This window comes from Eptesicus fuscus, chromosome 8, assembly GCF_027574615.1.
Source record: "Eptesicus fuscus isolate TK198812 chromosome 8, DD_ASM_mEF_20220401, whole genome shotgun sequence".
NCBI lineage: Eukaryota > Metazoa > Chordata > Mammalia > Chiroptera > Vespertilionidae > Eptesicus > Eptesicus fuscus.
This window is the reverse complement of record NC_072480.1, coordinates 95,021,948-95,049,516: the sequence shown is the minus strand read 5'-3', so window position 1 is coordinate 95,049,516 and position 27,569 is coordinate 95,021,948. Positions and strand designations below refer to the sequence as shown.

The window sequence follows — 27,569 nt, the reverse complement described above, 5'->3', positions numbered from 1 at the left end:
GCTGTGTGCCAATAAGACTTTATTTGCAAAAAGAAGCACTGGGCCAGATTTGGCCTGGGAATTAATGCTTGTCAGCCGTGTTACATCTTATTTTCTGAATTAGGTGGGAGCAGGACCTAGACATCAGCCAACTCCCTTCTGCACTTAAATTTCAGTGTTAGTAGATTCTTTGCTCCTGGCATAGGTACCATTTGCCAGAAGAGCCTTTCAGGTTCAGCTATCCACACCCACCTGTTAGTCAGTTGTGCAGCTAGCCAATTATAATGGAAAAAGTCTCGTTAGGTGAGGTTTAAGCTTCATTTGACCCCAAAGAATGGGGAATGTAACGAACATTTTTCAAAAAGGAAACCTGAGTACGAATTGTATGCCCCCAACAAACAGTTAATATACTCAATGGCTGGACACAGGAATGGCATGTTCATGGACCATGTTGACAGGACAAAACGCTGAAACTGTTGGCAGAAAGCTAAAGTCAATAGCAAAGGCAAGCGAACACAGCCTGCAGAGCCCAGCAGGGAGGCTGCAGACCGGTGGACCTTTGTCACAGGCGGGAGACCCTCAGCCCAGAAGCTCGGAAGCAGCTGTGCCTTCAGGTAGAGAATTTCTATTATTCCCATTGCTTCCAAATAAAGCAGGGTTTAAAAAAAATTAAGTCTTGTTTTTATGTTATGAGGAAGCCACTAGTTTGTTTTAATTGCCTGCCTATTTAGAAAGTGTTGGAGAAACTGGTGTTCTCATATGTGGAAATATTTAAGTGTTAGCTATTTTAAACTCAAAAGAACATTGACTGATTTAAAAATTAATAAATGTGCTTGAATATTTTGAGAGCTTTCCTTGGGGAATCTGGAACGATATTATTGCCGTTATTTACAATAATTTTCTTTGTGCTCAACTCAAGAGGATTCACAACTGTTTAGTTCCCTTCTACCAATTCCCTTTCCATAATTATGAACAGCACAGGTGACCAATGAGCAGTGAACACGATTATTCCTCTGGATATCTCAATTTGCATCTTGTGTCCAGTCCCAGGGCACAGAATGTGTAGAAAACCCGTGTTATCTATATGGTAATTGTGTGCTTCCATTCACCGTCCACACGTTGAAAAGAAACTGTCCTTCACCTTAGATTCAGGCTCATGTTAACTAGACCTCACCCAGCAGAGTCACAGATGTGTCGCTTTCTCTTTTAGGATGGTTCCCTTCAGCCAAGCAGCTTATTTCATTTGCTTGTTTGCTACAGTCTCCTGTGGTGAGTGGATTACCTACAAGACGTCCAGATAAGGGTATGGGAGGGAAGTTAGGAAGGACCAGGCACCACTGGAAAAAGCTACTGAACATAGAGCTTTCGGGAAGGAGCCAGGCCTAATAAGTCAGGACAAGTCCTTTTAATGCTCAGTATTTCCCAGGCACCTCAGGGCGAGGAGCCCAGGATTGAGAGTGCCTCTGGGTATGTGCTGGCAGAATCTTCTTTTGGAAAGGACTCCCTGAAAAGCAGCTCTAAAACAATCAGCCGTCTATCAACATTAGTAAAATCAACTCTGTCTGAATATTCAGGAGTGCCAGGCATTTTAAAGTACCTTCCTCAAATCTGAGTATCCTAACAGGTACACAGTACACACTTTGATTACTTTAGGCAACCTGCGAACCATTTCAAAATTGAAAGTTCCTGGTTTAAATTCAATTCAGTAAGCCATCCATTTGAATAGCTCTAGTTTCAACAAACCAGTGGTTTTGACCTTATTTCTCTCTCTCTCCATTCCATGATATTTTCAGGGAATCAGGAAGATTCTGTTTCCCATGAATCCTGGTAGAGCGGTGTTTTGTCTGTGCCGCCCTTAGGGGTGGATTTGGAGTCTATGTTGACTTAGGATGAGGCACCCCAGTGCTGCTTACTGATTTCTCAGATGTATGGCTATGGCTAAGGTAAACGCCTCTTGGGTGAAGGTTGCATTTCTAAAGAGAAATAATTTCTTCAGGAAGAAGCCTATATTTTCTAAACCACAACTCCCCTCCATCTGTCCCCTCACTCTACATTGTTCTTCTGAGCCATAATCATCACCACGTACAAATCCACTGAGGATTAGAAGCCAGAGATGCCCAGGACCATGGCCACCACCATTTTCTCTTTTTGGAAAAAAATTATACATATTCATGCTGGGAAAATTAGAGGTGCAAGTAAACAGAAAAGGAGAAACTACATATTGCCTATAATCTCATCATTCAGAAATGGCTACTTTTAAAGGTCTTTTGTTTAATCTTTCATTTATTTTTCTACGTGTGTCTACTTACACATTTAACACAGATGTTATTAATATAGATATTTTTGTTACTCACATTTCCTATTTATAGCTATCTTCTCATGTGAATTTGTATGTCATACTATTTGAAGCTTAGTATTCCCCCTATTCATGTTATTTTTGTATGCAGATTTCTGCACACATATTCAATTATTTCAGTAGAATAACCTGTTAGGAATAAAATACCAGGTAGAAAGGTGTGGGGATTTGGAAGGTTTCATGCTCTACATTGTGACACTGACTTCCAGAAAGGCTCCTCCTACACTGACTTTCTCCCCCGCCCATGGGAGGGATCATTTCCCCACTTAGGCTGACTCGGATATTCCTCAGCTGTTCCTGTGCCGGCACCTCTTCCCCTCTCTGGAGCAGTGGCCTAACTCATCTCTGGGAAACCGCTGCCTCCCAGTTTGAGCCCATGCGCTGGTGGCTGTGACCCAGGCAGGCCTGACCCAGTAGGTGCACACAGCCTGCTGCCTAGGTGACCTGCTCAGAGCCACCGCCTGGCAACAACACTATTGTTTGCACTTCTAGAGAGAATACTGATTTTTTTTCCCCCTTCAAACTGGACTTGAGCTATGGGAGCACACAGAGGCCTGGGCTCTGACACGGTCTTGCCATTACGTGGAGCAAAGGCGACACCAAAACAGAGTAATGGTCTGCAGACAAATGGTGTTATAATAGGGTCAACTGAGCCCTATGCCGAGGTCTGCCTGAGTCCAGATTCACCGTGGACTCTGGGGTCTGAGCCGGTACATTTCATTTGGACTCGGTCACTTTGAACTTTGAACTAGGCTTTTTGTTTGTTTGCTTTTTTATCATTTGCAACTAAAGTCAGTACCTCAGCACAGGGAACTTAGGTAACTTAAAATGTTTGCTACTCTGGTGAGTAAAATGGCATCTAGTTGGTTTAACTTGCATGTAGTTATGATTTTTAACAATTTTTCATATACTTAATCAGTCGCTTGTTGTACTTTTGAAAATTATCTTTTCATATCCTTCACCCAATTTTTAAAAATCAGAGTGTTTTGATTTTGTAATCTACTTATTGATTATGTAAATTTTTTAAAAAACAAAACCAAGTAGCCCAAAGTCTACAGTACAGAGCCTAGTGTGATGTAACATAACTTTATGTTATGAGATAACTTGTGTCACATTGTTTTACAGACACTCTAACGTACAATACAGAAAGCCTCTCATCAAGTTGTCATCATCATCATCATCATCATCATCACCAGCTTATGAGGATAGACAAGAACACTCAATAGCACTTTCTTTCTGGTTCTCTTCAAAGTTAGGGTATTGCTAGCTGCCTTACCCTGGGCCGAGTCACCTGGCAGTTGACAAAGGCTCAGGTTCAGAATGGGGGCTCTCAGGCTAACACCACTCATTGTTTACACACTTTCTGAGCATTGAGAAGGGGAAGGTGGCAGCTTAGTAATTATGAATCAGCCAAAAACACCAGTCACCTAAGAAGCAGGCCACTCCTGTATTCTTGGCACTTGTATTCCCAGAAGCTCCCACCTAAAGAGATCTCTGCTCTTCCTAAATATAAACCTTACCCAAAGGCAAGTCATCTTAGCCACACCTCTGAGAGGGAGAGAAGCAATTTTGTTAGGTTGGGTTGTCAGAATAGAGCCCAGGGCTAGAATCCTCAGAGGGGTTGGACAGTGCAGAGGAAATTTAAGCCTGAGTGTTAATGCAATACATGTGTCTAAGCTGAAAGACAATACAAAAATAGACATGATGAACATTGAAGCGTGACTGCTGCCCTGAGCCATGGACAAGGTTGTTAAGGGAATATCCTGTGGTTAAGGGACAGTTGACCAGCCAGAGGGAATGCACTACTGGAGTTGGAAAAGCTTATTAAGCAGACTTTGAAGTGGGTCTTTCAAGGTAAACCCAAGAATATAAGAATAAAGATAACAATAACAATATGTGGGATGCAGGGTTCTTTAGAACTAGGAACAATTCCAAACAGCAAATACCTCCAATATATTTTCAGCTTGGCATATACAGGCATTTGCTTAAATTATCTAAAAACAGAGCTTGTAGCAACTGAGCCAACACTGCCTTGCACTCATTCCTAAAGTAATAAATGCCCAATAGCAGATAATTTGCTTGATTAAACTGAGACGAGGAAGAACATTTAATGTTGGACAATAAAAGGGAACAAGATGGGAAGTTGGAAGGGCCGGGTTTATGTCCCGGGACACACATTGGCCCTGTGGATCATGGATAACTCGGTACTGCCCTGGAACCCAGTTACTTAACTGCTTTCTTTCTTTCTTTTTTTTTTTTTTAATTAAGTTTTTTTTTTAATTAATAAATCTTTATTGTTCAGATTATTACAATTGTTCCTCTTTTTTCCCTCCATAGTTCCCCTCCACCAGGTTCCTACCCCATCCTCTGCCCTTAACCTCCCTCCCCCCCGCTATCCTCCTCCATAGTGTACACTTTTTGTTCAATCTTTTCCCTCACCCCCCACTCCCCTTTCCCCCGAGAATTGTCAGTCCACTCCCTTTTTATGCCCCTGATTCTATTATATTCACCAGTTAATACTGTTCATCAGATTTTTTATTCCCTTAGTTTTTAGATTCATTTGTTGATAGTTACGTATTAGTTGTTCATAATTTTTATCTTTTTCTTCTTCTTCCTCTTCTTAAAGAATACCTTTCAGCATTTCATATAATTCTGGTTCGGCGGTGAGGAACTCCTTTAGCTTTTTCTTATCTGTGAAGCTCTTTATCTGACCTTCAATTCTGAATGTCAGCTTGGCTGGGTAGAGTACTCTTGGTTGTAGATTCTTGCTATTCATCACTTTGAATATTTCTTGCCATTTCCATCTGGCCTGCATGGTTTCTGTTGAGAAATCAGCTGACAATCGTATGGGTGCTCCCTTGTAGGTAACTAACTGTTTTTCTCTTGCTGCTTTTAATACTCTCTCTTTGTCTTTTGCTCTTGGAATTTTAATTATGATGTGTATTGGTGTGGTCCTCTTTGGGTTCCTTTTGTTTGGGGTTCTGTGTGCTTCCTGGACTTGTAAGTCTATTTCTTTCACCAGGTGGGGGAAGTTTTCTATCATTATTTCTTCAAATAGGTTTTCAGTACTTGCTCTCTCTCTTCTTCTGGCACCCCCATAATTCTGATGTTGGTACTCTTGAAGTTGTCCCAGAGGCTTCTTACAACAACTTTTTGGATTCTTTTTGCTTTTTGCTTTTCCAGAGGAGTGATTTTTGCTTCTTGGTATTCCAAATCTTTGACTTGTTTCTTGTGATCCTCTAGTCTGCTTTTAGCTCTCTGTATAATATTTTTTTATTTCAGTCAGTGTCTGCTTAATTTCTAGTTGATCCCTTTTTATATCCTCGAGGTTCTCGTTTAATTTATTGGCCTTTTCTAGGAAATTCTTGAAAAACCTTATAACCGTGGTTTTGAACTCTATGTCCAGTCTTTTGGTTTCCTCCATTTCTTTCAATTGTGGCCTGCCTCTTTGTCTCCACATTTTAGATGCTTCCCTGAGTTGATGGAGTTGCTTTGTGTGTTAGGTGTCCTAGCAGAGCCCAGTAGCTCAGCCTCCCCAGTTCTCTGTGGTAGATCCTCTTGTTGCACCCCTTTGTGGGCTGTGTGTGCAGTCTTATTGTAGTTAAGCCGTGCTTGTTGTTGGTATCACTGTGGGGAGTTGATCTCCAAGCCAGTTGGCTGTGAGGATCAGAAATGTCTCCACTGGGAGAGCTTCTGTGCTCAGCTTGGATGGGGCGGAGTCTCAGAATGGCGCAGACAAACTTTGGTTTCCCGTCCGTGCCACCCTAAGAGGGCCAGTTTCTCCGTGCCCTAAACAATGGCTGCGCACCTCTGAGAGAAGGCAGCTCTCGAGCCTCACCCGCAGCCAAACAGACCAGTTTCTCCCCAACTGGGCCTGGATTTCAGTGCAGACCAGAAGTTTTGTTTTTCTCTCGAAGGAGAAATCCAGCCACTGGGAGGGCTGTGCTCAGCTTGGATGGGGCAGAGTGTCAGGGTGGCGCAGATAAGCTTTGGTTTCCATCCACGCCACCCTAAGAGGGCCGATTTCTCCGTGCCCGAAACAATGGCTGCGGGCCTCTGAGAAAAGGCAGCTCTCGAGCCTCGCCCACTGCCAAACAGACCAGTTTCTCCCTGACTGCAGCTGGATTTCAGTGCAGTCGGGAGGTTTTGTTTTTCTCCCAAATGAGAGCCACGCGTCTGCTGCCCTCCCACTCCACACTGTGAGCAAGCCTGCCGCGTATTCAGCCGCCCGCCCTTTCCGCGCTCACGGATCTCCGCACCTCCATGGCTCCTGAGGCTCAGCGTCCCCCTCTCTGTTTTTCTCTAGTTGTAGGTTTTCCACTCTGCCAGCTTTCCGGTGGTTCTGGATGGTGTGCACTCTGTTTTCCAGTTGTAGTTTCAAAATTGTTGTGGTAGGCAACAGTTAGGTGTTTACCTTATGCCGCCATCTTGGTTCCTCCTTAACTGCTTTCTTAAAAAAAAGAAAAAGTCAGATGCAACTGAGCAAGCCTGTCTCTAGCTTCCCTTACAGAACTATTGTGAGAATCTAGGGGGATGTTTGTTAAGAAAGTGTTTTGAAAAGAGACCATACATCATTATTTTTAAGACATGATATTTTCATAGCATATCAGGCAACAGGGAGAGGCCAAGCTAGGATTGAGTTTTCTTGGCAATAATCTATGTGCAAATTATTATTAGATTTAACAAAAATCCACCCCAGTGCTTTTTCATATAGAAGTACCCATTAAATGCCTTTGCATCATACCTTGTTCATCGAGGAATTAAGAAGGATCAGAACACAGATACATTTCTATTAAAAGCATTATTTGCATTTCTTCCAAATTAACGTGTGTTTTTTCAATGATAATATCACAGGATGCCTAACTCAACTATATACGAATGTCTTCTTCAGAGGCGGGGATGTGACCGCCATGTACACCCCGAGCGCCCATCACTGCCAGGTGATGTGCACCTTTCACCCCAGGTGTCTGCTATTCAGCTTTCTCCCCGCAAGCTTACCTAACGGCACTGACAAAAGGTAAAAAATGATGTTTCCTGATTGGGGAAGCCAGTCATTTTTCAAAATGGAAGCAGGTGTGTGCAAAGTGGTGCAGCATCTCACAGGGGTATGCTTCTCAAATGGGGTTCAAGGAATCACCTAGAGTGGATCTTCCATAAGTAATTTCTTAGGCTGATGCCCAGACCTACTGAACCAAAGGTGCTTTGGCCTGGAAATCTGCATTTTAAACAAGTGCTGCATTCACTTACAGTAGTAGAAGTTAGTCATTTTCTATCAAAGGTTTACAAGGAAAATGCTTATGAATCGCAGGGTGAAGTGATTGTTTCAAGAAAGGATTTAATAACAGGTGTATATTTCACCAGCACAAGGACTCATGGTCACAACTATCGATATCACAGTCCTAAGAAAATAGAATGGAAAGCAAGCATTTTGGTGAGACTATAATTGAATAAGATCTAGAACTTGTGACCTTGGGAGGGGCCAGGTCTGAATGGTGCTTACAGTAGGATAGTTGGGTCATCTAGGGTACATATGGGGGGTGAATATATATTTTTAACTGGTAATTTGGAAAACTAAGAGCACTAAAAAAATAGTTGGTAATTAAAAATGTTATTAGGTCATTAAGTTGCCTAAATATAGCCATAGTTTCATTGCACTTTTCTTTAATTTTGATCAATGTCCAGAATGAATGTTTCTTCATCATTCCCATTTCCACATTTATAATTCTTTTTTAATCTTCACTCTATTTGAATTATAAAATATAGGAATTAGACAATCATACTTTGATTCTACATGTTAAACTTGTACAGAAAACCCAGATTGAATGTGAGAGGCTATAACTTTTGAAATAAAAAGTTGAGCTAGGTTGTAGAATACTTCTGAATAATGAAATTACCATTAAGATTGACATTAAAGATGAAAAAAAGTCTTTCATCAGGTGTAGACTAGAAGGAGCTAATAAGCAAGATAAACACCATATGTAGATTCAACTCTCATGACTGACATAATTTCTTTTTGTTGTTGTTGTTAATTCTCACACAAGGATATTTTTCCTTTGATTTTTTTAGAGAGACTGGAAGAGATAGAGAAAGACAGAGAGAAACATCGATGTGAGAGAAACACATCAATTGGTTGCCTCCTGTACATGCCCGACCAGGGCCCGGGCCTGCAACCAAGGTATATGCCCTTCACTGGAATCAAACCCAGGACCCTTTGATCCACAGGCCGACACTCTATCCACTGAGCCAAATTAGCTAGGGCTATAATTTCTTTTTTGTTTAATTGATTTCAGAGAGAGCAAGGGAGAGGGAGAGAGGGATAGAAACATTAATGATGAGAATCATTGATCAGCTGCCTCCTGCATGCCCCCTACTGGGGATCAAGCCTGTAACTGGGTTATGTGTCCTGACCTGAAATCCAACTGTGACCTCCTGAGCCACACAGGTGAGGCGAAAATAATTTCTCAAGTAAATGAAAGCATATATAAAAACTAGAGGCCCAGTGCATGATTGAATCATGCACGTGTAGGGTCCCCTACATGCTTTCGCTTTCAATCACGGGGGAGCTGGGTGCCTGTCCGCTGGTGCACCAGGCCTTTCCGAAGCCTCCAGCGCGGCGGAGGCTTCTGAAAGACCTGGTGCCTGAGCAGACAGGCACCCAGCTCCCCCACTTTTGGTGGTCCCCGGTGGGACGTGAGCTCGCTGCCCCAGAGGCCCCTTCTGTGCCATAGCACAGCCATGGTGCAGACGCTGAGCTCGAGCCACCGCTGGCGACGCGAGCTCAGCGTCCCGCCGGCCCAATCAGCCACCCCGGCCACCCCAAGTCCCGCCCCCCGCGCCTCCTGGCCAATCGTGGGCATAGCGAAGGTATGGTCAATTTGCATATCTGTCTATTATTAGGTAGGATAATCACCAGATAGGATCATAATTCCCCAAAAGTTTAAGACCTCAGGAAATGTCATTAACTCTTTAATATGATTGACTTTCTTTACTTAAAATGTGAATGTAAAGGAAAACAAGGCTGAAGTTAGGTATTACAAATACTATTAAATATTATTGTGTTGCCTCTAAGAATGTTCTTTCCAGCAAGTGTCGGGAAGCTGCCCTGTTTTTCCTATTGCTGGCTCTATTTATTAGTGTACAAAAATGCTAGACATTTCCTCAATGTGTATTTATTCCTCTACTTCCTAAGTGACGCTGCTTTTAAAAACAGGTTTGGTTGCTTCTTGAAAGACAGTGTTACAGGAGCTCTGCCAAGAGTGCCACGGACAAGTGCAATTTCTGGACATTCCTTAAAGCAATGTGGTCATCGAATAAGTGGTAAGGTGTGGATTTCTCAGCTCAATTTGAATGAATAATGAGTCTCCCTAAGAATAGCTTCTGCTCCAAGACCATATTCCCGCAGATATTTGGAAGGGAGCGCTGAGAAAGATGACAGAGCGGGGTAGTGCTCTGGATGTATCTTCTTGTCTTTAGTCCACACATGCTTAGTGAGCCTCTATTATTTACTAGAGGCCTAGTCCATGAAAATTCATGCACTCGGGGAGATCCTTCAGCCCCGCCTACACCCTCTCACAATCCAGGACCCCTCGGGTAGGGTCCATAGGCCTGGCCTGAGATCAGGGCCTATTGGAGCTTTCCTTGCCTGGGCTTCAGGAAGCTGGCCTGACCCCCACTGCTGCCACTGCTTGCCATCTGTGTAGTGCTGCGCCCCCCTCCTCTGCCACTGGTGGCCTCCCTCTGCAGGTGACAGGCTGGGGTGCAATGGCTTCACTGGTCTGGGCCTCCCTCTTTCTTTGCTGGGGGCCGGATCCAGCCCTGCAAGGGGCCGTCTGCCTACATGATCACCCCTAACCGCTGGTCTGCCTATCTGATCACCCCTAACCACTGGTATGCCTACCTGATCACCCCTAACCACTCTGCCTTCCTGCCTGATTGCCCCTAACCACTTGCTTGGGGGTAGGGCCAGCCAGGTGAGGGGCTGTCTGCCTACCTGATCTCCCCTAACCACTTGCCTGCCTACCTGATCATCCCTAACCGCTGGTCTGCCTACCTGATCACCCCTAACCACTCTGCCTGCCTGTCTGCTTGCCTGATTGCCCCTAACTGCTTGCTTGGGGGTGGGATCAGCCCAGCGAGGGGCTGTCTGCCTACCTGATCTCCCCTAATCACTTGCTGGCCTACCTGATCACCCCTAACCACTCTGCCTGCCTGCCTGATTGCCCCTAACTGCTTGCATGGGGGCGGGACCAGCACTGACTTCTGGCTGGTCAGCCTCCGGTCGTTACTGGTTATTACGACCCAGCATTTTTATATATTAGGATGACCTTAGCACTACAGGGTAAGAGTTGCAGAAAGGAAATGCACATCCAGACAGTGGTCTTCCCTTGATTCCAGAGAAGAATCTTAAAGGGAACACAGAGGGGGTCATCCCAGTGGTTCTTCCTGATTCTCACCCAGGGCGATTTTGTCATTTGTCCAGGGGCATTTGACAATGTTTGGAGACTGTTTTCAGTTGTTACAACTTGGAGATGATGCTATTAGCATCCAGTGAGTAGATATCAGAGATACTGCTAAACATTCCACAGGGCACAAGGAAGATCTCCAGCAAAGATACTCTACCCCAAACATCCACAGTGCTGAGGTTAAGAAACCCTGCTAACCCCCCACCCTGAAGGGCTGGGTTCTGTAATTCTCGCTAAAAATAACACTGCTTAAAATAAATGTGAGGACTAGGAGGCCAGGGAACTTAAATTTTGATGTTTATTGCTATTAATGTGTTGGGAAACAATTCCCAACCTTATCCTCATAAATTTAAGGCAAATGACCTATAACTCTCACATGACTGATCAGAAAACAAAAAAGTACTGAAAAGATTCTCTTAACTGATAGGTTCCCAGAAACTAAAAATAATCATGTTGTGACTCTTCACCTTTGCTATTCTATGTTTCCTATCTACAGTGAACCTCATAGTTCAAAATTTCAGATGTTTACAAACTTTCTTTTCTTTCCTCCCCCTTTAACACCACTCCCTCAGCACACAACATTGTGTGCCTGCAGTTTGTCAAGTAAGCAGCCCTTAGTTATAAACATGGCGGCCTGCCTCAGCCGATAGGAGGAGTCCATTTTCTACTTTATAAGATCACATTTACATCTTAACATAATTTAGTGTAAATTATCCAAGTAAGCATTATTTTTAATTATGGTATCATAGTGAAATTTAAAGAAAAATAATATTGTGCCTTTTCAGTTCTCTTTATTGCCCCCTCCCCATTAGTCTACTCGCAGAGCTTGATTTAATGTTCCCTTTAACCTCTCCCCAAATAACTTTAAAAAATTAAAGTGAAAAATTTCCAGGCAAATAAAGTTTCTAAACTCAGGACCAATTTTAGTTTCAAACATTTAGAAGCAGGTTTATAGCTTTAAACTAACCGTAAAGAAAAGTTTTGGTCTGTAAGTATCCCATCCCAACTCTTAGCCTGTTTCTTTCCTCATAAGCAGCAGAACTGGGAAGATCTTCCATTTCTACAATCTGCAAACGCCTGTGTGCGTGAAGCACCGTGACTAGTCCACGGTCCTGCCCACCTCAATGCGTTGTTGTTCTAATCCTTTGTGTGTTTTCTGTCGTTCCCACCATTAAGTGTAGTTTCAGGACTTTTTCAACCTTACCTCTTAGGAGTGGAACAATGTATACAGTATATTATTTTTCTTTAAGGAAAAAGAGAACCTAACTCATAAATTTGGTTCTCTATCTGTGAAAAGAATTATCTACCTTTTTTTAAATATAAGATACATTTTAACTGGAAGGATGCGTAAGTGGAATTTAAGAAAACTTAAAAGGAAGAAGGGGAATGGTTTCACCATGCTTATAAAGAACTCTCCACGTTGTACGATAATGATGTGACACATAGATGTCAATCACAGGGCTTACAGGTGCAATTTGCAACCAGACAGGAGTAGTTGAAAACCAAGGGATAGGCAAAGAGATAAGAAGCTCCTTCACTCAATGCAAGAGGTCAAGGCGTTACTGAGGCAACCGCCTGGCACACAGTAGCAGGGCCTCACTGCTACTGCCTCGTCTCCCACTTTCATTGACCATTTCAGCAAAGTGTTACCTGTATTGCTGCACACACCTTGCAGATTTAGAAGCAACGTAACCCCTTTCCATGCCAGTACTCTAACACATATTGGAATGTGTTTATTTCAAGCAGTTTGATCACTTAATGATGTAATAAAAATTCTAAATCCCCTAATGATTTAGGCAGTTGCCAAAACCAGAATATCACCCTTCAAAACTACACCGCCCAAATTGATGATCGGCTTCTAGAAGGGAAACTGAATTTGCTCTCTGCATCTTATGTGTACAGCTTGCCACAGAGACATTTATGAAGGAATTGATATGAGAGGAGTCAACTTTAATATATCTAAGGTTGAAAGTGTTGAAGAATGCCAAAAAAGGTGCACCAATAACATTCACTGCAAATTTTTCACCTATGCCAGTCAAAAATTTCACAATGCGGAGTACCGGTGAGCAAAATTCAATGTTTGTTCTTTACCAGAGTGATTTTATGATTGAACTAGAGGCCCGGTGCATGCAATTCATGCACCCGGGGGGGGGGGGAGGGTCCTCAGCCCAGCCTGTGCCCTGTTGTAGTCCAGGAGCCCTTGGGGGATGTCCAGCTGACGGCTTAGGCCTGCTTCTCGCCAGCCGTGAGCCCAGCTTCTAGCTGAGCGGTGCTGCCCCTGTGGGAGCATACTGACCAGCAGGGGGCAGCTCCTGCATTAAGCGTCTGCCCCTCCTGGTCAGTGCATGTCATAGTGACTAGTCATTCCACCGTTCAGTCGATTTGTACATTAGCCTTTTGTTATGTAGGATTGCATTCTTCTTAATCTTTTTTATTTTCCAACTGAAAACTAAACAGGGCTTTTAGACCTAAGCACTCTCCTTATATACTTACTTTGGTGTCATTTTCCCTGAAGAGAGTAATTTTCATTTGGTACAGATAGCTGTGCTTGTTGAATGAAGGTTCAGTAGAAAAATGTCTTATAGAATAAGGTCTCCCTCACCATTCTCTCCTTAACCTTTCCTCTGCAGAGGAGGAAGATGTCTATTTCATTATCAGTCATTGTTTAGATTGTTTTATTTATTTTTCATGGACCATGGATCATTTCCACATGAAATGGATGGCTGTGTGGACCTTGCAGTGTATGAGACAAAGTAACCTCCTTTCTTCACCTTCAGGAACAACTGCCTATTAAAGCACAGTCCAACTGGAACGCCGACCAGTATAAAGGTGCTGGAAAACGTGGCATCTGGATTCTCCCTGAAGTCCTGTGCACTCTCAGAAATAGGTAATCCCATGGCTATTCTTTCACTACGTAATTGTAGTAGGCAGAATAAGAGCTCTCCAAGTGAGTTCACAACCTATGATTATGTGACCTGATAGGGAAAAAGGGGCTTTGTAGATGTGACTAAATTCAGGACTTTGACAGTGGTGATGATTCTGGATTATGTGGATGGGCCCAATGAAGTGACAAGGTCCCTTATAAAAGAGGGAGGCAGAATGATCAGTGAGAGAGAGAGAGAGAGAGAGAGAGAGAGAGATTTGAAGATGGAGAAAGGGTCCATGAGCCAAGGAATGCAGGTGGCCCCTAGTAGGAAAAGGCTAGGGAAGCCCTGACAACATCCTGATTGTAGCTCAGTAAGACCCATTTCAGACTTCTCCTCCCCAGAACTGTGAGGAAATAGATGTGTTGTTCTAAACCACTAAGCTGATGGTCATCTGTTACAGCAGCAATGGGAGGCTAGTGCAGTGATACGGCAAAAAAAGCTAGAGGGTCATTTCTTGGTGGTGTCCATTGTCTAGTCAAGTGACTCTGGCATAAGGAATTCATGAAACCCTGTCGTTTCAGACCTACAAGTGATTTCAGTTTGAATTATCCAAAAAATTGCCATGACATTTTACCTTATTTAGCCGATCAGGGCTGGAAAGATAAGTTGTTATTGAAATCAAATCACAGATAACCAATTCTACAAAGTATCAAGTGACAACTCTGTGCTAAGCCCTGTAATGGGTGCTGGGCTAGGACCCTTCCATGGGAGATTGGGAAGTCAGCAACAATGCATCTCTTTTCTTATTTGTTCCTTCTCTTCTCCTGAACCACCTTTCCCCCCATCCCCCTATGTGTACCAGATTTATTGGTTCAAATGGTACTGATTTTTAATTTTTAATAGGCAAATCTTTTCTGTTTCTTCAAGTGTGATATTTTAATATAGTATATATTTTTCATAGTTTTTAGAATTTGTTATATAATTTACATAATATAAATTTAACCCTGTTAAGATCTACGATTCAGTGATTTTCACTGTATTCACAAAATTGTTCAACAGTGACCACTATGCAGTCCCAGAACATTTTCATCATTCTCAAAGAAACACTGAATCCAATAGCAGTCATTCTCCATTCAGGGTGTGACTGGAAAATTGTATTCCCACTTCTAAAGAGGATAACCAGGAGGATAAGATATATAGAAGCAATGGGAAATTTAAAAAATGGTTAAAGGAGTAAGCTAAAGATATTTCACCTGAAAAAGAGCCAGGATGACTGTCTTAATTTTTTGTGTGTTTTGAAGATCTGCCATTGGGAAAGGGATTAGTTTAATTTGTGTGGTTTCCTAAGAGCAATCTAGGTAAATATTATCATGAAGAAAATAAGAAAAGTTTCTAATACTAAGAGTGGTTCAGAAAGAAATGGGCCTTTGTCATTAGGTAGTGAGCTCCTTATCAATGTAAATGTCTAAGTAAAACTTGGACAACTTGCTGGGGATATCTTTGAAAGGATGTAGTTATAGGTTGGCATGGATGACCCATAAGTTCACTCCCAGCTTCAAGAGTCTATTAAAGATTTCAATAGTTGAGGTCTAATTTCCCAGCCTGCCCCTTTGAAGATAATTATGTTATGGAGGGTGCTCTCTCCTCATCTAACTTAGTGCATTTAAATTAATTTTTTTGTCTCTCCATAATTGCTATCATTGTTATTTAAATTCTATAATTTTAATAGAATTTATGTGCTATCAAACTGAGTACAGTAATATAAACACAAAATGTAATTCAGAATAAGATTAAATAAGAATAATGAAAGTGGATTTTCTTCTGTTCTAATTTCATTGGGAACATGGCATTTTTGTTAGCTAACTGATATTTTTCTTTCTTTTTTTAAATGTGTTTTTATTGATTTCGGGGAAGAAAGAAGACTGAGAGAGAGACAGAAACATTAATGATGAGAGACAATCGTTGATTGGCTGCCTCCTGCATGCCGCCTACTGGGGATTGAACCCACAACCTGGGCATGTGCCCTCATTGAGAATTGAACCTTGACCTCCCGTTTCATGAGTTGACACTCAATCACTAGGCCACACTGGCTGGGGCTTATACTTTTATTAATCTGTTTTTATTAAAATCTTTTGCACAATACTCAAGAAAATATAACACAAAACCTCATGTTCCTAAGGCCTGGAATTCAGAGTCAAGGTAATATAAAGAAAGTATGAACCAATGCTGAGTAACCTATATATTTTGCATTGGTTAGAATAGAGCCAGGAGCATAGGTTGAGCTATTTTATTTCTCTGACATAGGAATCTGTCTTGTATGAGAGTTAGACCAATTTTCCCGTCTTCCAAATGGCAAACAAGGTTGGGGATAGGTTGACATTTTTTTACTTAAGATGTTTAGTGCTGTGAATAGTCATAATTTCCTTAGTTGTGATGACCAAGTACATGTACATTTAGTGTTCCATCACTTCCTGAGTAGCACCTTCCCTCTGTGAGTTCACAGGCTGCCACATGAACATGTTCCAACATACAGCATTTTCGGATGTGGACGTTGCCAGAGTCATCACTCCAGATGCTTTTGTCTGTCGAACCATTTGCACCTATCACCCCAACTGCCTCTTCTTTACTTTCTATACCAATGCCTGGAATATAGAATCGCAAAGGTGAGTTGGAATGTGTATTGTTTGCTGCTGTCTTGTCATCGCTTTTATTTTATACTTTGAGTTTTCTAAACGTTTGGTTCATTTCTCTCAGCATGCTGTACACCCACCACTGAAGTAGGTACTTTTCTGCCAGGTGCAAATTAGTTAGGAGATTAGCAGACTTCTGTACCCTCCTTCTCTTACTCTTCATACCATGGAGTCCAGGGACCAGCCTGGGAAAAGGAAGGATCCGATCTCTTTCTTACTGATCTTAATGTTTTGTATCAGCTTAATGTTTTGTATCACTCACCAGAAGCATATTCTTCAAGCACCTCATTCTAACTCCTCTGTTTCAGAAACCAGAGCCCTGCTTATCCTGGCCAAGGTTCTGGTTTGACCTGTTTACCCTCAGACAACCCACCCTTTTCTTTATATACAACTAGAGGCCCAGTGCATGAAATTCGTGCATGGGGGGGAGGGTGGTCCCCTCAGCCAAGCCTGCACCCTCTCCAATCTGGGACCCCTCAGGGGATGTCCAACTGCTGGTTTAGGCCTGATCCTAAACCGGCAGTTGGACATCCCTCTCACAATCCAGGACCACTGGCTCCTAACTGCTCTCCTGCCTGCCTGATCGCCCCTAACTGCCCCCCCTGCTGGCCTAGTCGCCCCACGCAGCCTATTTGGTCGTCCGTTTGGTTGCGATGGTCACTTAGACTTTTATATATAGAGAGATAGGCAGCTAAGAGAAGAATATCTAGGCCTGGCCAGTGTGGCTCACTTGGTTGCGCATTGTCCAGGGCACTGAATGATTGTGGATTCAATTCCCAGTGAGGGCACATGCCGAATTGTGGGCTCAATCCCCAGTTGGGGGCATGCAGGAGGCAGCTAATCGATGTTCTGCTCTCACATCGATGTTTCTCTTTTTTAAAAAATGAAAAAGTATCTAGTTTTATAATAGTGTCAGCAGTATAAATCCCCAGAATGTGTTCTTTGTTCTCTCTTTTTTTCAACCAGTCCTGCAGTCTGAATTAGTTTGAAGAGAATCTCTCAGAAGAATAAAATTGGCAGGGCGCTGTTTTTTTAATTGGGTCTGATTTATTTGCCTTTACTGCTGTTTCTTTCTTTCTCTTGCTTTTTTTTTTTTTTTTTTACATAGAAATGTGTGTTTACTTAAGACTTCCAAAAGTGGGACACCAAGTTCCCCCACTCCTCAGGAAAACACCGTGTCTGGATATAGCCTTCTAACCTGCAAACGAACTTTGCCTGGTAATGTTTCAATCATCTTACATATAATGTGACTGATTTTATTATCTTCAAGTAACAGTGATGAAACAATCCTCAGTGTACCAGAAATTTGTATAAATGTGGCTTATTGCTTTTTGCATTTTATATATTCTTATGTTTCTAATCACCACAGAGCCCTGCCATTCAAAAGTTTATGCAGGAGTTGATTTTGGAGGGGAAGAACTGAGCGTGTCCCTCGTTAAAGGAGCGAGTGGTTGCCAGGAGACCTGTACGAAGATGGTGCGCTGTCAATTTTTCACATACTCTTTCCTCCCAGAAGACTGTCGAGGAGACAAGTTAGTGAGAATTCATTTTTCAATGATAGTCGGCAAGACAATTCCATGAAATGTCCCCGCCTGTGAGGGTTTACCCTTTGTTCTGACCATGTCATGTAGGTGTAAGTGTTCCTTGCGATTATCTTTGGATGGTTCTCCGACTAGAATCACATATGGGATGCAAGCAAGCTCTGGCTATTCTTTGAGGTTGTGTCGAAGTGGGGACAGCTCCGGTGAGTGCACCCCATTTTTCCATAGAGCTGTGAAGGGCCGTCTGCATTGTCTTCATAGCTTGAGGAGTCTTAGTGGGATGGAATTCTGTATCTTTCTTTCTTGACTGAGGAGGACTCCCACTCACCTCTGATTCCAGTCATTAACTTCAACACTCTCTTTCCAGTTTGCACGACAAAATCCAATGTACGCATCATGGGAGGAACCAATTCCTCTTGGGGAGAGTGGCCCTGGCAGGTCAGCCTTCACGTGAAGTTGCCAGCCCAGAGCCATGTGTGTGGAGGGTCCATCATTGGAGACCGATGGGTCCTCACTGCTGCCCATTGCTTTGATGGGTAAGTTTTGGCTTCTTATTATCCAGGGTCTTATCTTGCTTTTTTGTTTTGAACAGTCTATAATTGCTTTCTCAATCATCATGTCAGTTTCAGAATGGAAGATTATTATTTAATAAAAATATTTTAAAGCAGAGAAGATATTAGAAATGTTGAACAGCTAGTAGGATCTGAGCACTGACCAGTCTGAACCATGAGACCAAACTGAGGTGTTTGCAGTCTTATTCAAAGACGGTTTTTTCAGGCCTATGGATTCACAGATATAATAAATAATATTAACAGTAAGTAGAAAAATAAAAATGCAATAGTTTGTTACCCTGTTTTAAGAAATATAATCCTAATATATAAAAACCCTGTGTCCTAATGACCAACTGGAAGTCAGTCCTGCAGGCATGGTGCTGTGCTGCAGGCATGGTGCCCCAGCACTGACTGCTAAGGGGGCTGCAAACCAGGGCCAGATAGAGGCCCTTAAGAGAGAAGCATGGAATGATCTGTTGCAGCTTTTGATCAGCACTTGCCTCTCTCGTTCTCTCCCAGTTTGGTCAGCAGCCATGCCTCCATTTCTCTCCAGGCCTCCACCAGGGCTGCTGATCAACCCCGCCTTTCTGATCAGGCCCCATTGATAGGCCCAGAGATGCTGATGGGCATAGACACTGACAATCAGAACCAAATGTGGGTGCTGTGAAGAACCAATGGCTGCCTAGGAGGTGGAGCTTCTGACACTTACTGTCATAGACACCGACCAATCAGAACCAAATGTGGGTGCTTTGGGAAGCCAATGGCTGCCTAGGAGGCAGAGCTTCTGATGCTGACTGGCACAGAAACCGACCAATAAGAACCAAATCAGGGTGCTGTGGGGAGCCAATGGCTGCCAAGCAGGAAGAGCTTTTGATGCTGACTGGCATAGAAACTGACCAATCAGAACCAAATGTGGGTGCTTTGGGGAGCCAGTGGCTGCCTAGGAGGTGAAGCTTTTGATGCTGACTAGCATAGAAACTGACCAATCAGAACCAAATTGGCCAGCAGAGTAGGGCAGTTGGGGACGAGATCAGGCCAGCAGAGGAGGGCAGTTGGGGGCAACCAGGCCAGCAGGGGAGGGCATTTAGGGGCAATCAGGCAGGCAGGTAGAGGCAGTTAGGAGTGATCAGGCAGGCAGGTGAGCATTAGGAGCCAGCCGTCCCAGATTGCGAGAGGGATGACCAACTGCTAGTTTAGGTCCGATCCCAAAAACTGGCAGTCAGAAATCCCTCAAGGGGTCCCCAATTAGAGAGGGTGCAGGCTGGGCTGAGGGAACCCCCCTCTGTGCACAAATTTTGTGTACCGGGCCTCTAGTCTGATATAATATTTCTATGTTACCAGGCAAATAGTAGACTTGACAGGATTTTAAAGTTTTAAAACACTTAGACTTTGTCATTAGAACAAGGCTTGACTCTCAGCTCTGCCACTTGGAAGAAGTCTGACTGACCTTGGGGATTTGTAATTCTTACCTTTTATTTTCTACCTATAAAATATGAATGACAATAGTATCTAATTCATAAGGTTACTGGAAGGGTTAAGTGACACACTTGAAATGCTTAGTACTATACGTAGAACGTAAAGTTACTCAAAACAAATATAAGCTCTGATTAAATAAGTGTACAAATGGACAAAGCATGTGAATGAGCAAAAGAGATAAGGGCCCATCAGCAGATGAGTGAATTAAAAAACGGTGGTACATCTACACAATGGAATATTACACTGCAGTAAAAAAGAAGGAATTCTTACCATTTGCAACAGCATGGATGGAACTGGAGATCATTATGCTAAGCGAACTAAGCCAGTCAGAGAAAGATAAATATCACATAATCTCACTCATTTGAGGAATATAATAAACAACATAAACTGATGAACAAAAACAGATCCAGAGACAGAGAAGCACTGATCAGAATGTCAAACCTCAGAGGGAAGGTAGGGGAGGGATGGGGTAAGGGGGAGAGATCAACCAAAGGACTTGTATGCATGAATATAAGCCTAACCAATGGACACAGACACCAGGGGGGTGAGGGCATGAGTAGGCGGGGGGGGGGGGTAATGGGGAGATAAGGACACATATGTAATACATTAATCAATAAAGAAATTAATAAAAGAGATACTAATAACCCTAAAATAAAAGGCTCTTGATATCTTTCAAAAAGTGTTATTGTTTCCATAGAATTCCGCACCCCACCTCCCTTCCCCATCTAAAAATTACTGTGAGCCCCGCTGGTGCTCAGTTGGTTGAGCATTGTCCCATGTACCCAATCTGTCACCAAATGATTCCTGGTCAGGGCTCATGTGGGTTCGACCCGCAATAGGGGGCATGCCAGAGGTAGCCAATCTTTTCTTTTCTTTTCTTTTCTTTTTTTTTTCTTTTCTTTTCTTTTCTTTTCTTTTCTTTACTTTTCTTTTCTTTTCTTTTTTCTTTTCTTTCTTTCTTTCTTTCTTTCTTTCTTTCTTTCTTTCTTTCTTTCTTCCTTTCTTTCATATATTTTTATTGATTTCAGAGAGGAAGGGAGAGGTCAAGAGACAGAAATATCAATGATGAGACAGAATCATTGATCAGCTACCTCCTGCACGCCCCCTACTGGGGGTCAAACCCACAGCCCTGGGCATGTGCCCTTGACTGGAATTGAACCTGGGACCCTTTGGTCCACAGGCGAACGCTCTATACACTGAGCAAAACCAGCTAGGGCCGATTGATGTTTCTTATGGAAGTTTCTATCTCTTTCCCTCTTACTCTCTCTCTCTAAAATCAATAAAAACATATTTTAAAAATAAAAAATAAATAAAAGTTTCTGTGAACCAGGGTTCAGGATACTGCTGCTGAAATATAACAGGCAGAGGCAATGTTGAACAGAGCCAGGTTCCTCCAGTCTCCACAGCAGCATGAATCTCAGGTAGGGGTCTGGTCCCAGGGCATTGCTAGGGGAAGGCTGCTGGTCTGGATGCAAAGACCCTGTACAGGGAAGTAGTTGTTCCCCTTTTTACTAAATAAACCCAATTTGGGACCAAGAATTTTCATCCTTTTTCCCCCCACTTTTATTGAGATATAATTGACAAGTAACACTGTGTAAATTTAAGGTGTACAATAGCATGATTTATATCTATAACTAACACATTATCACCTCACATAGTTATAATTTTTTGTGAGTGATGAGACCTTTTAAGATTTACTCTTAGCAACTTTCAAGTATATAATACACTGCTGTTAACCAATACAGTATAGTCACCATGCTGTACATTACATTCCCAGACTTTATTCGTCCTATACCTGAAAGTTTGTACCCTTTGACCTACCCCCCCTTCAACCCTCAGGCAACCCCAATCTGCTCTCTGTCTCTCTGAGTAAAGGATATTTAGATTCCACATATAAGTGAGATCACACCGTATTTGTCTTTCTCTGTATGATTTATTTCACTTAGAGTGATGCCCTCAAGTTTCATCCATGTTGTTGCAAATGGCAGGATGCCCTTTTTCAGGCTGAATAATTCCTTGTATACACCACATGTCCTTTATCCACTCACCTGTGGATGGACTCTTAGGTTGTTGCCATGTCTTGGCTATTGAAAATAATGCTGCCGTGAACACAGGTGCAGATGTCTCTGAGAGATGGTGATTTTGTTTCCTTCTGACATATACCCAGAAGAGGGATTGCTGGATCATACGGTCCCATTTTTATTTTCTAGTGGAACCTCAGAGTGTTTTTCCTAGTGGCTGCACCAGTTTACGTTAAGAATTTTCATTCTTGAAGGCTCAGTATTGTGTCTGTTTATAACAGCTAGAGTTTTGTGCATGTCTCAAAACTGTAATAAAAATTTTCCATATCTTTACACAAAATAAGACTGCTTTAAATAATAATTTTAGGTTTACTTTGTCTATGTTCAGATTTAAAGAGTTGATTTAAATGGCCATACTTCCCAAAATAAAAGAGGTAGATTTTGAGTGGCACTGAAGTCCCGCCTCACTTGCCCTCTCAGAGGGGCTGGTGAAACTCAGCCTGACTCCCCGCAGCTCTGAGTGTTGCCGAGCAGTTGCTTTCAGGGCCGTGAGCTGAGCAGGACTTTCCATGATAAACTCCAGGCGTATCTCCCGACCAGCGTCTCCCAGAATGGGACGGCAACACTGATGTACTTGCACTTACGCCAACATGAAATCGTTACATAAATGTGTGTTTTCAGTGTTATTAACTAAATCTTCAGAGATCCAGGACTGCTGCGTGGGCGATGATAAATCGCCAGGAGGAGAGATTGGGTAAGTAAAACACATCACACATAGCATTCTCTTCTGAGTTTTTTGTTCTGTTTTGTTTTGTTAAAGGGTAAAGGGAAAGAAAAAAGGCCAGTATCCAATACCAGCCGTTCTAGTTTCAAACAGGTCTTTATTTTTTTCTCCCCTAGGCTCATTTTTTCGGATATTTGGCGCATTTATGGAGGCATTTTAGATTTGACAGAGATTACATACGAAACACCGTTCTCACAGATAAAGGAGATTATTGTTCACCCAAATTATAGCATCTCAGAAAATGCTAATGATATTGCCTTGATAAAGCTCGAGGCTCCTTTGAATTATACTGGTACGTAGCGCACTCAAGGGGAAGTTGCCCAGCTGAATGGCACTGGTTCACGTTTTCACATCTATTTGAGTGAGAGGGAGGAATCTGCGGAGACTGTCTTCATTTTCTGGTTGGTGGAGTTGGGGAAAAGGTGAAGCTTGCCAGGGCAGATAAGACCTGTGGCCTGACATAAAAGTCTCCTCTATGTAGGAGCAAGAAATGTTCATTAGTTCCCACAGGTAGGGGTACCACTGCTCAGACATTATAGAAGTAATAGACATAGAAGTGTCTGCCTATGGCTTCCTTTGACGAGGGGAGAAGAATTAGCATTGCTGGGGCTGAGGCATATTGAGGCTATGGGGGCAAGTGGGAAATTAATAAATTTCCAGGTGTAATTTGAGCAGGGGAGAAACTGATGGAGGAGGCAGCTCTGGGAAGACAGTGCACGGTGGAGGGGGGTGCTGCCTTTCAGGTGGAAACAATGCCCCCTCCCCCCCAGTTGCTGAAGGTGCACTGTGTCCATGAACAATTCTATGACCTTGGGCAAGTTGCTTTTACTTCTTAACACCTCAGTTTTTCTCATTTATAAAATGGGCATGATGATTACCCCATGGTGCTGTTAGAATAATTAGTTCATAAGTTAAGCCATTTAACTTGGTGCCTGAAACAGTGTTAGACACTCTATTACCATTAAAAGTATCGTATATGGAATAAGAGACAGAACTTCTAAATACTTTTGACTGTAAATTTGGGTTCTGAGGTTCTTATTTTAATACAGAAAATTTAATAAGGAAAATGCCATGTGAAAATGACTCTGATGGTGAGATATTTTCTTGAATCATTGACCTTAGAAATTGAGCAGGAGGAAAAAGCGTTATTCTTCTTAGTGCTACTCCATAGTAAGAGAATATGGGGAAAAGAGTGTACTTTTAAAGTATCTATAATGTTAACTAAACTCTAATTTAAAAATTACTTTTCAGAATTCCAAAAGCCAATATGCCTCCCTTCCAAATATGATAGAAATACAATTTATACCAACTGCTGGATAACGGGATGGGGGTACACAAAGGAAAGAGGTACAGTGTGACATTTTAAATGTTGTTCCTAAAGCAAGTCTCTTATGTTAAAGCACATGGCATGGATCAGTTCAATCGGCCTCTAAAATTATATCCAAACTCATGGTCTTTCCAATCTGTTGATTCTCAAGTATCTGTTCAGTGGCTCTTGAGAAGATGGATTTTTGCCTGGACCTAGAAGAATTAATAAGATAAACTTTTGAGCACCTTACTCTATAATGAAGATCATTTGACTTCAAATCAAGGATTGGTCCCCCAAAGGGCTAACAATCGCACTGAGGCCCATTCTGTTAGTAGTGTTAATGACGTTCCTATCTCCCAATGACACTGTTTCCCCTTGATATTCACGACCAGGAATATAGGCAGGCACACCATCTCTCTGAATGGCAGGCTTTTAATCTATTTTTTTTATGCATCTTTCCTGCAATCTTGATAAAGCCTATGGACCACTTCCAGAACAATGTTTTTAAATGCTTAAATAAAAACATAGGATTACAAAAGCAACCAATGAAATTGCAAGACAGTTCTCAAAAATACTTTTTAAAAGATATAACATAGTCATACATGTGTTTCTTCATTAATATACTAGAGGTCAGGTGCACCAAATTCGTGCACGGGGGGTGGGGAGGTGGGGAGGTCCCCTAGCCCAGCCTGCACCCTCTCCAATCCAGGACCCCTCAGGGGATGCCAGTGGGATTGGGCCTAAATTGGCAGTAGGACATCCTTCTCACAATCCGGGACCACTGACTCCTAACCCCTCACCTGCCTGCCTGCCTGGTCGCCCCTAACTGCTCTCCCCTGCTGGCCTGATTGCCCCTAACTGCTCTCCCCTGTTGGCCTGGTCGCCCTTAACCACCTATCCTTCGGCTCCACCACCGTGGCTTTGTCCAGAGGGACTTCCAATCTAATTAGCATATTACCCTTTTATTAATATAGATTAAATAGCAAGTTGTTCAAATAACTACCACAATTTGAAATTGTGATGAACACAAATGATCATTTCAGTTATCTTTCGCAAGTGCAAATCAATAGGAACATACTTGCGATTTGGAGTTATGGGAAAGTCATGGGTACCGCTAACACTCCTGAGATTGTTGCCTAGTCTCATAATTGAAGGGAGTGTTAGACTTCAGTTGGAGGTTGGTGAAAAGAAGGATGTATTTTTCCTCTATCCAAGTTTATGGACAGTGTGAATTCTTTGTATGGGCCCTAGGTTAAGAACACCTGCTTATGAATACCTGGGGCATTTCAATTGCCCTTGAAAATTTCAGGAAACCAGTCATTCTTTCCTTCCAAAATGATGTTCCTGATAGACATAATAAGGAATAATATATACATCACTTTTTGCAAAAAGAGATAGCTTACCAAGCTCTCTCCATCTTTCCTGATTCAGTTCTTTATCCAACTAATTCAAATTTTTCAAATTTTTGACTAGTCCAGATAGGAAGATTTAAAAGTAACTTTAACTGGACACTGGTGAAAATTATTTGTAAATAAATTGTTCTTCATGGAAAATGCTGACTTGCTTTTACTTGAAGAGCAAAATGCTCCTCTATTGCCAGAAATTTGGTTTATATTTTTAGTTATATATTTTAAAATTATCATTTTTAATATATAAAACAAAAACTACAAGGTAAGAGCTTCAGTCTTTTGAATTATAGGCAAGAGGAGGGAATTTCTGAGAAACTTCTATTGAGAAGAAAGAATGGCAAAGAATATAGAAGCAAAGTCTCTGATCAATCTGGGGTCTGGGATTGTTGTAACACAGCATCAGAGGCCAATAAAAGGCACAGGCCCCCTTCTCTTTCTGTGTGAGTTTGTGTGTGTGTGTGTGTGTGTGTGTGTGTGTGTGTGTGTGTGGTGTGTAACTCTCCCTTCTCACCTTTAGCATGTATATCTAAAGGAATGGCCTTAATGCAAAGTTCATCATTCTGATTGATTTGCTTTAAGACTTCAGTCTTATTTTCACATTTATTGTATTTCCTCCTTCTGAAGTTATATATTGGTTACTTCATAGGTGAGATCCAAAATATCCTACAAAAGGCAAATATTCCTTTGGTACCAAATGAAGAATGCCAGAAAAGATATAGAGATTACAAAATAACCGAACAGATGATCTGTGCTGGCTATAAAGAAGGGGGAAAAGATGCTTGTAAGGTAATACCTTCAGTTATAATAATCATGCAAACTTGAGCAAATCCATTTCAAAATATATTTTCTAATAGAATATTTCATTATAGTTTTTTAAAATCAGAGTTAAATGATCTTATAATTTCATACATAACCTCTAAAATTGAATATATATATATATATATATATATATATATACACACATATACATATATTGACTATTGAATATATATATATATATATATATTCAATAGTCAATATATATAATTTATGTAACATATGTCACAATCTGTGCAGGGATAAGCTATGTTTAAAGGAGGACAATTGTACATATAATAATTGTACTAAAATGTAAGAATATTAAGCTTATTTTTAAAAATGTTTTTATTGCTTTCAGAAAGAGGGAGGGAGAGGGAGAGAGGGATAGAAACATCAATGATGAGAGACAATCATTGACTGGCTGAATATTAGGCTTATTTGACAGTGGAATGAAGATGTCAACACTTCTTCGTTGGACAATACATTATTGAATTACATAACTTTTACCACATTCAACAGCTAATGAGCCCTATGAGATGCCTGAAGATCTATAAGAAATCGGACGTGTGTGGTGTGTGTGGTGTGACTACAGAATGTTAAAGGCACATCTGTCATAACCTTCTCTCACTTTCTTTTTCTGCCCATGTGACACAGGGAGATTCAGGTGGCCCTTTAGTTTGTAAACACAACGGAATGTGGCATTTGGTGGGCATCACCAGTTGGGGTGAAGGCTGTGGCCGCAGGGAACAACCAGGTGTCTACACCAAAGTTGCTGAGTACGTGGACTGGATTTTAGAAAAAACACAGGAACGTGATGGACAGTCTCTGATGAAGTCACCGGCGTGAGGAAGCTCCTCAGAGGTGGGGAGGAGGCCAGTCTGAAGTGTAAGTTTTGCAACGTGGGTTTCATTCAAACACTGATCTTTGTGTCTCTGATCTGCAGAACCATGAGAGTGGTATCAACCTTGCATCCCTGCCATGGGGATAAAAAGAGACACGGCATACCACGGGGCTAAGGGTGATGTCTCACAGAGGCTGGCTTCCAGTATTTGCTAATCGCACTAATAATGGAGATAACCCTGAATGTCTCCACAAATGTTTGGTGTGAAATAAAATGGCGAAAGAGTGTGATTAAAGAGTGTTTTTCCCCGGATGTGAAACAGAACCAAAGAAAACAGTCAGATTCTAGCACAGTGCCTGGTGCCATTCTAATCTCCCTGTGTGTGTGGAACTCAGTGTATCTCAGAGATAACAACTGTCTATGCATCACCCACGGGGTCATTAACCCTACCACTGCCTGCCTTACTGGGGGTGAAGAGTCAGTAA

At 42.1% G+C, this 27,569-nt stretch overlaps 1 protein-coding gene across 2 annotated transcripts; it reads left to right on the top strand.

Annotated features, from left to right (window-relative positions):
* The first annotated feature begins 1,190 nt into the window (after positions 1 to 1,190).
* LOC103290370 (plasma kallikrein-like) lies at positions 1,191 to 27,089 on the top strand. 2 transcript variants are annotated; one of them, XM_054720329.1, is made up of 14 exons: positions 1,191 to 1,248; positions 7,190 to 7,352; positions 9,546 to 9,652; positions 12,700 to 12,859; positions 13,575 to 13,684; positions 16,168 to 16,327; positions 17,463 to 17,572; positions 17,724 to 17,886; positions 17,986 to 18,098; positions 18,263 to 18,431; positions 22,844 to 23,019; positions 23,979 to 24,074; positions 26,092 to 26,231; positions 26,898 to 27,089. In XM_054720329.1, the coding sequence occupies exons 1-14, from the start codon at positions 1,191 to 1,193 to the stop codon at positions 27,087 to 27,089; spliced, it is 1,917 nt and encodes a 638-aa protein (XP_054576304.1). The 2 variants fall into 2 exon arrangements, with proteins under 2 accessions (XP_054576304.1, XP_054576305.1); XM_054720330.1 differs by lacking the exons at positions 1,191 to 1,248; positions 26,092 to 26,231 and having other exon boundaries at positions 7,246 to 7,352; positions 26,898 to 26,926.
* Positions 27,090 to 27,569: the final 480 nt, after the last annotated feature.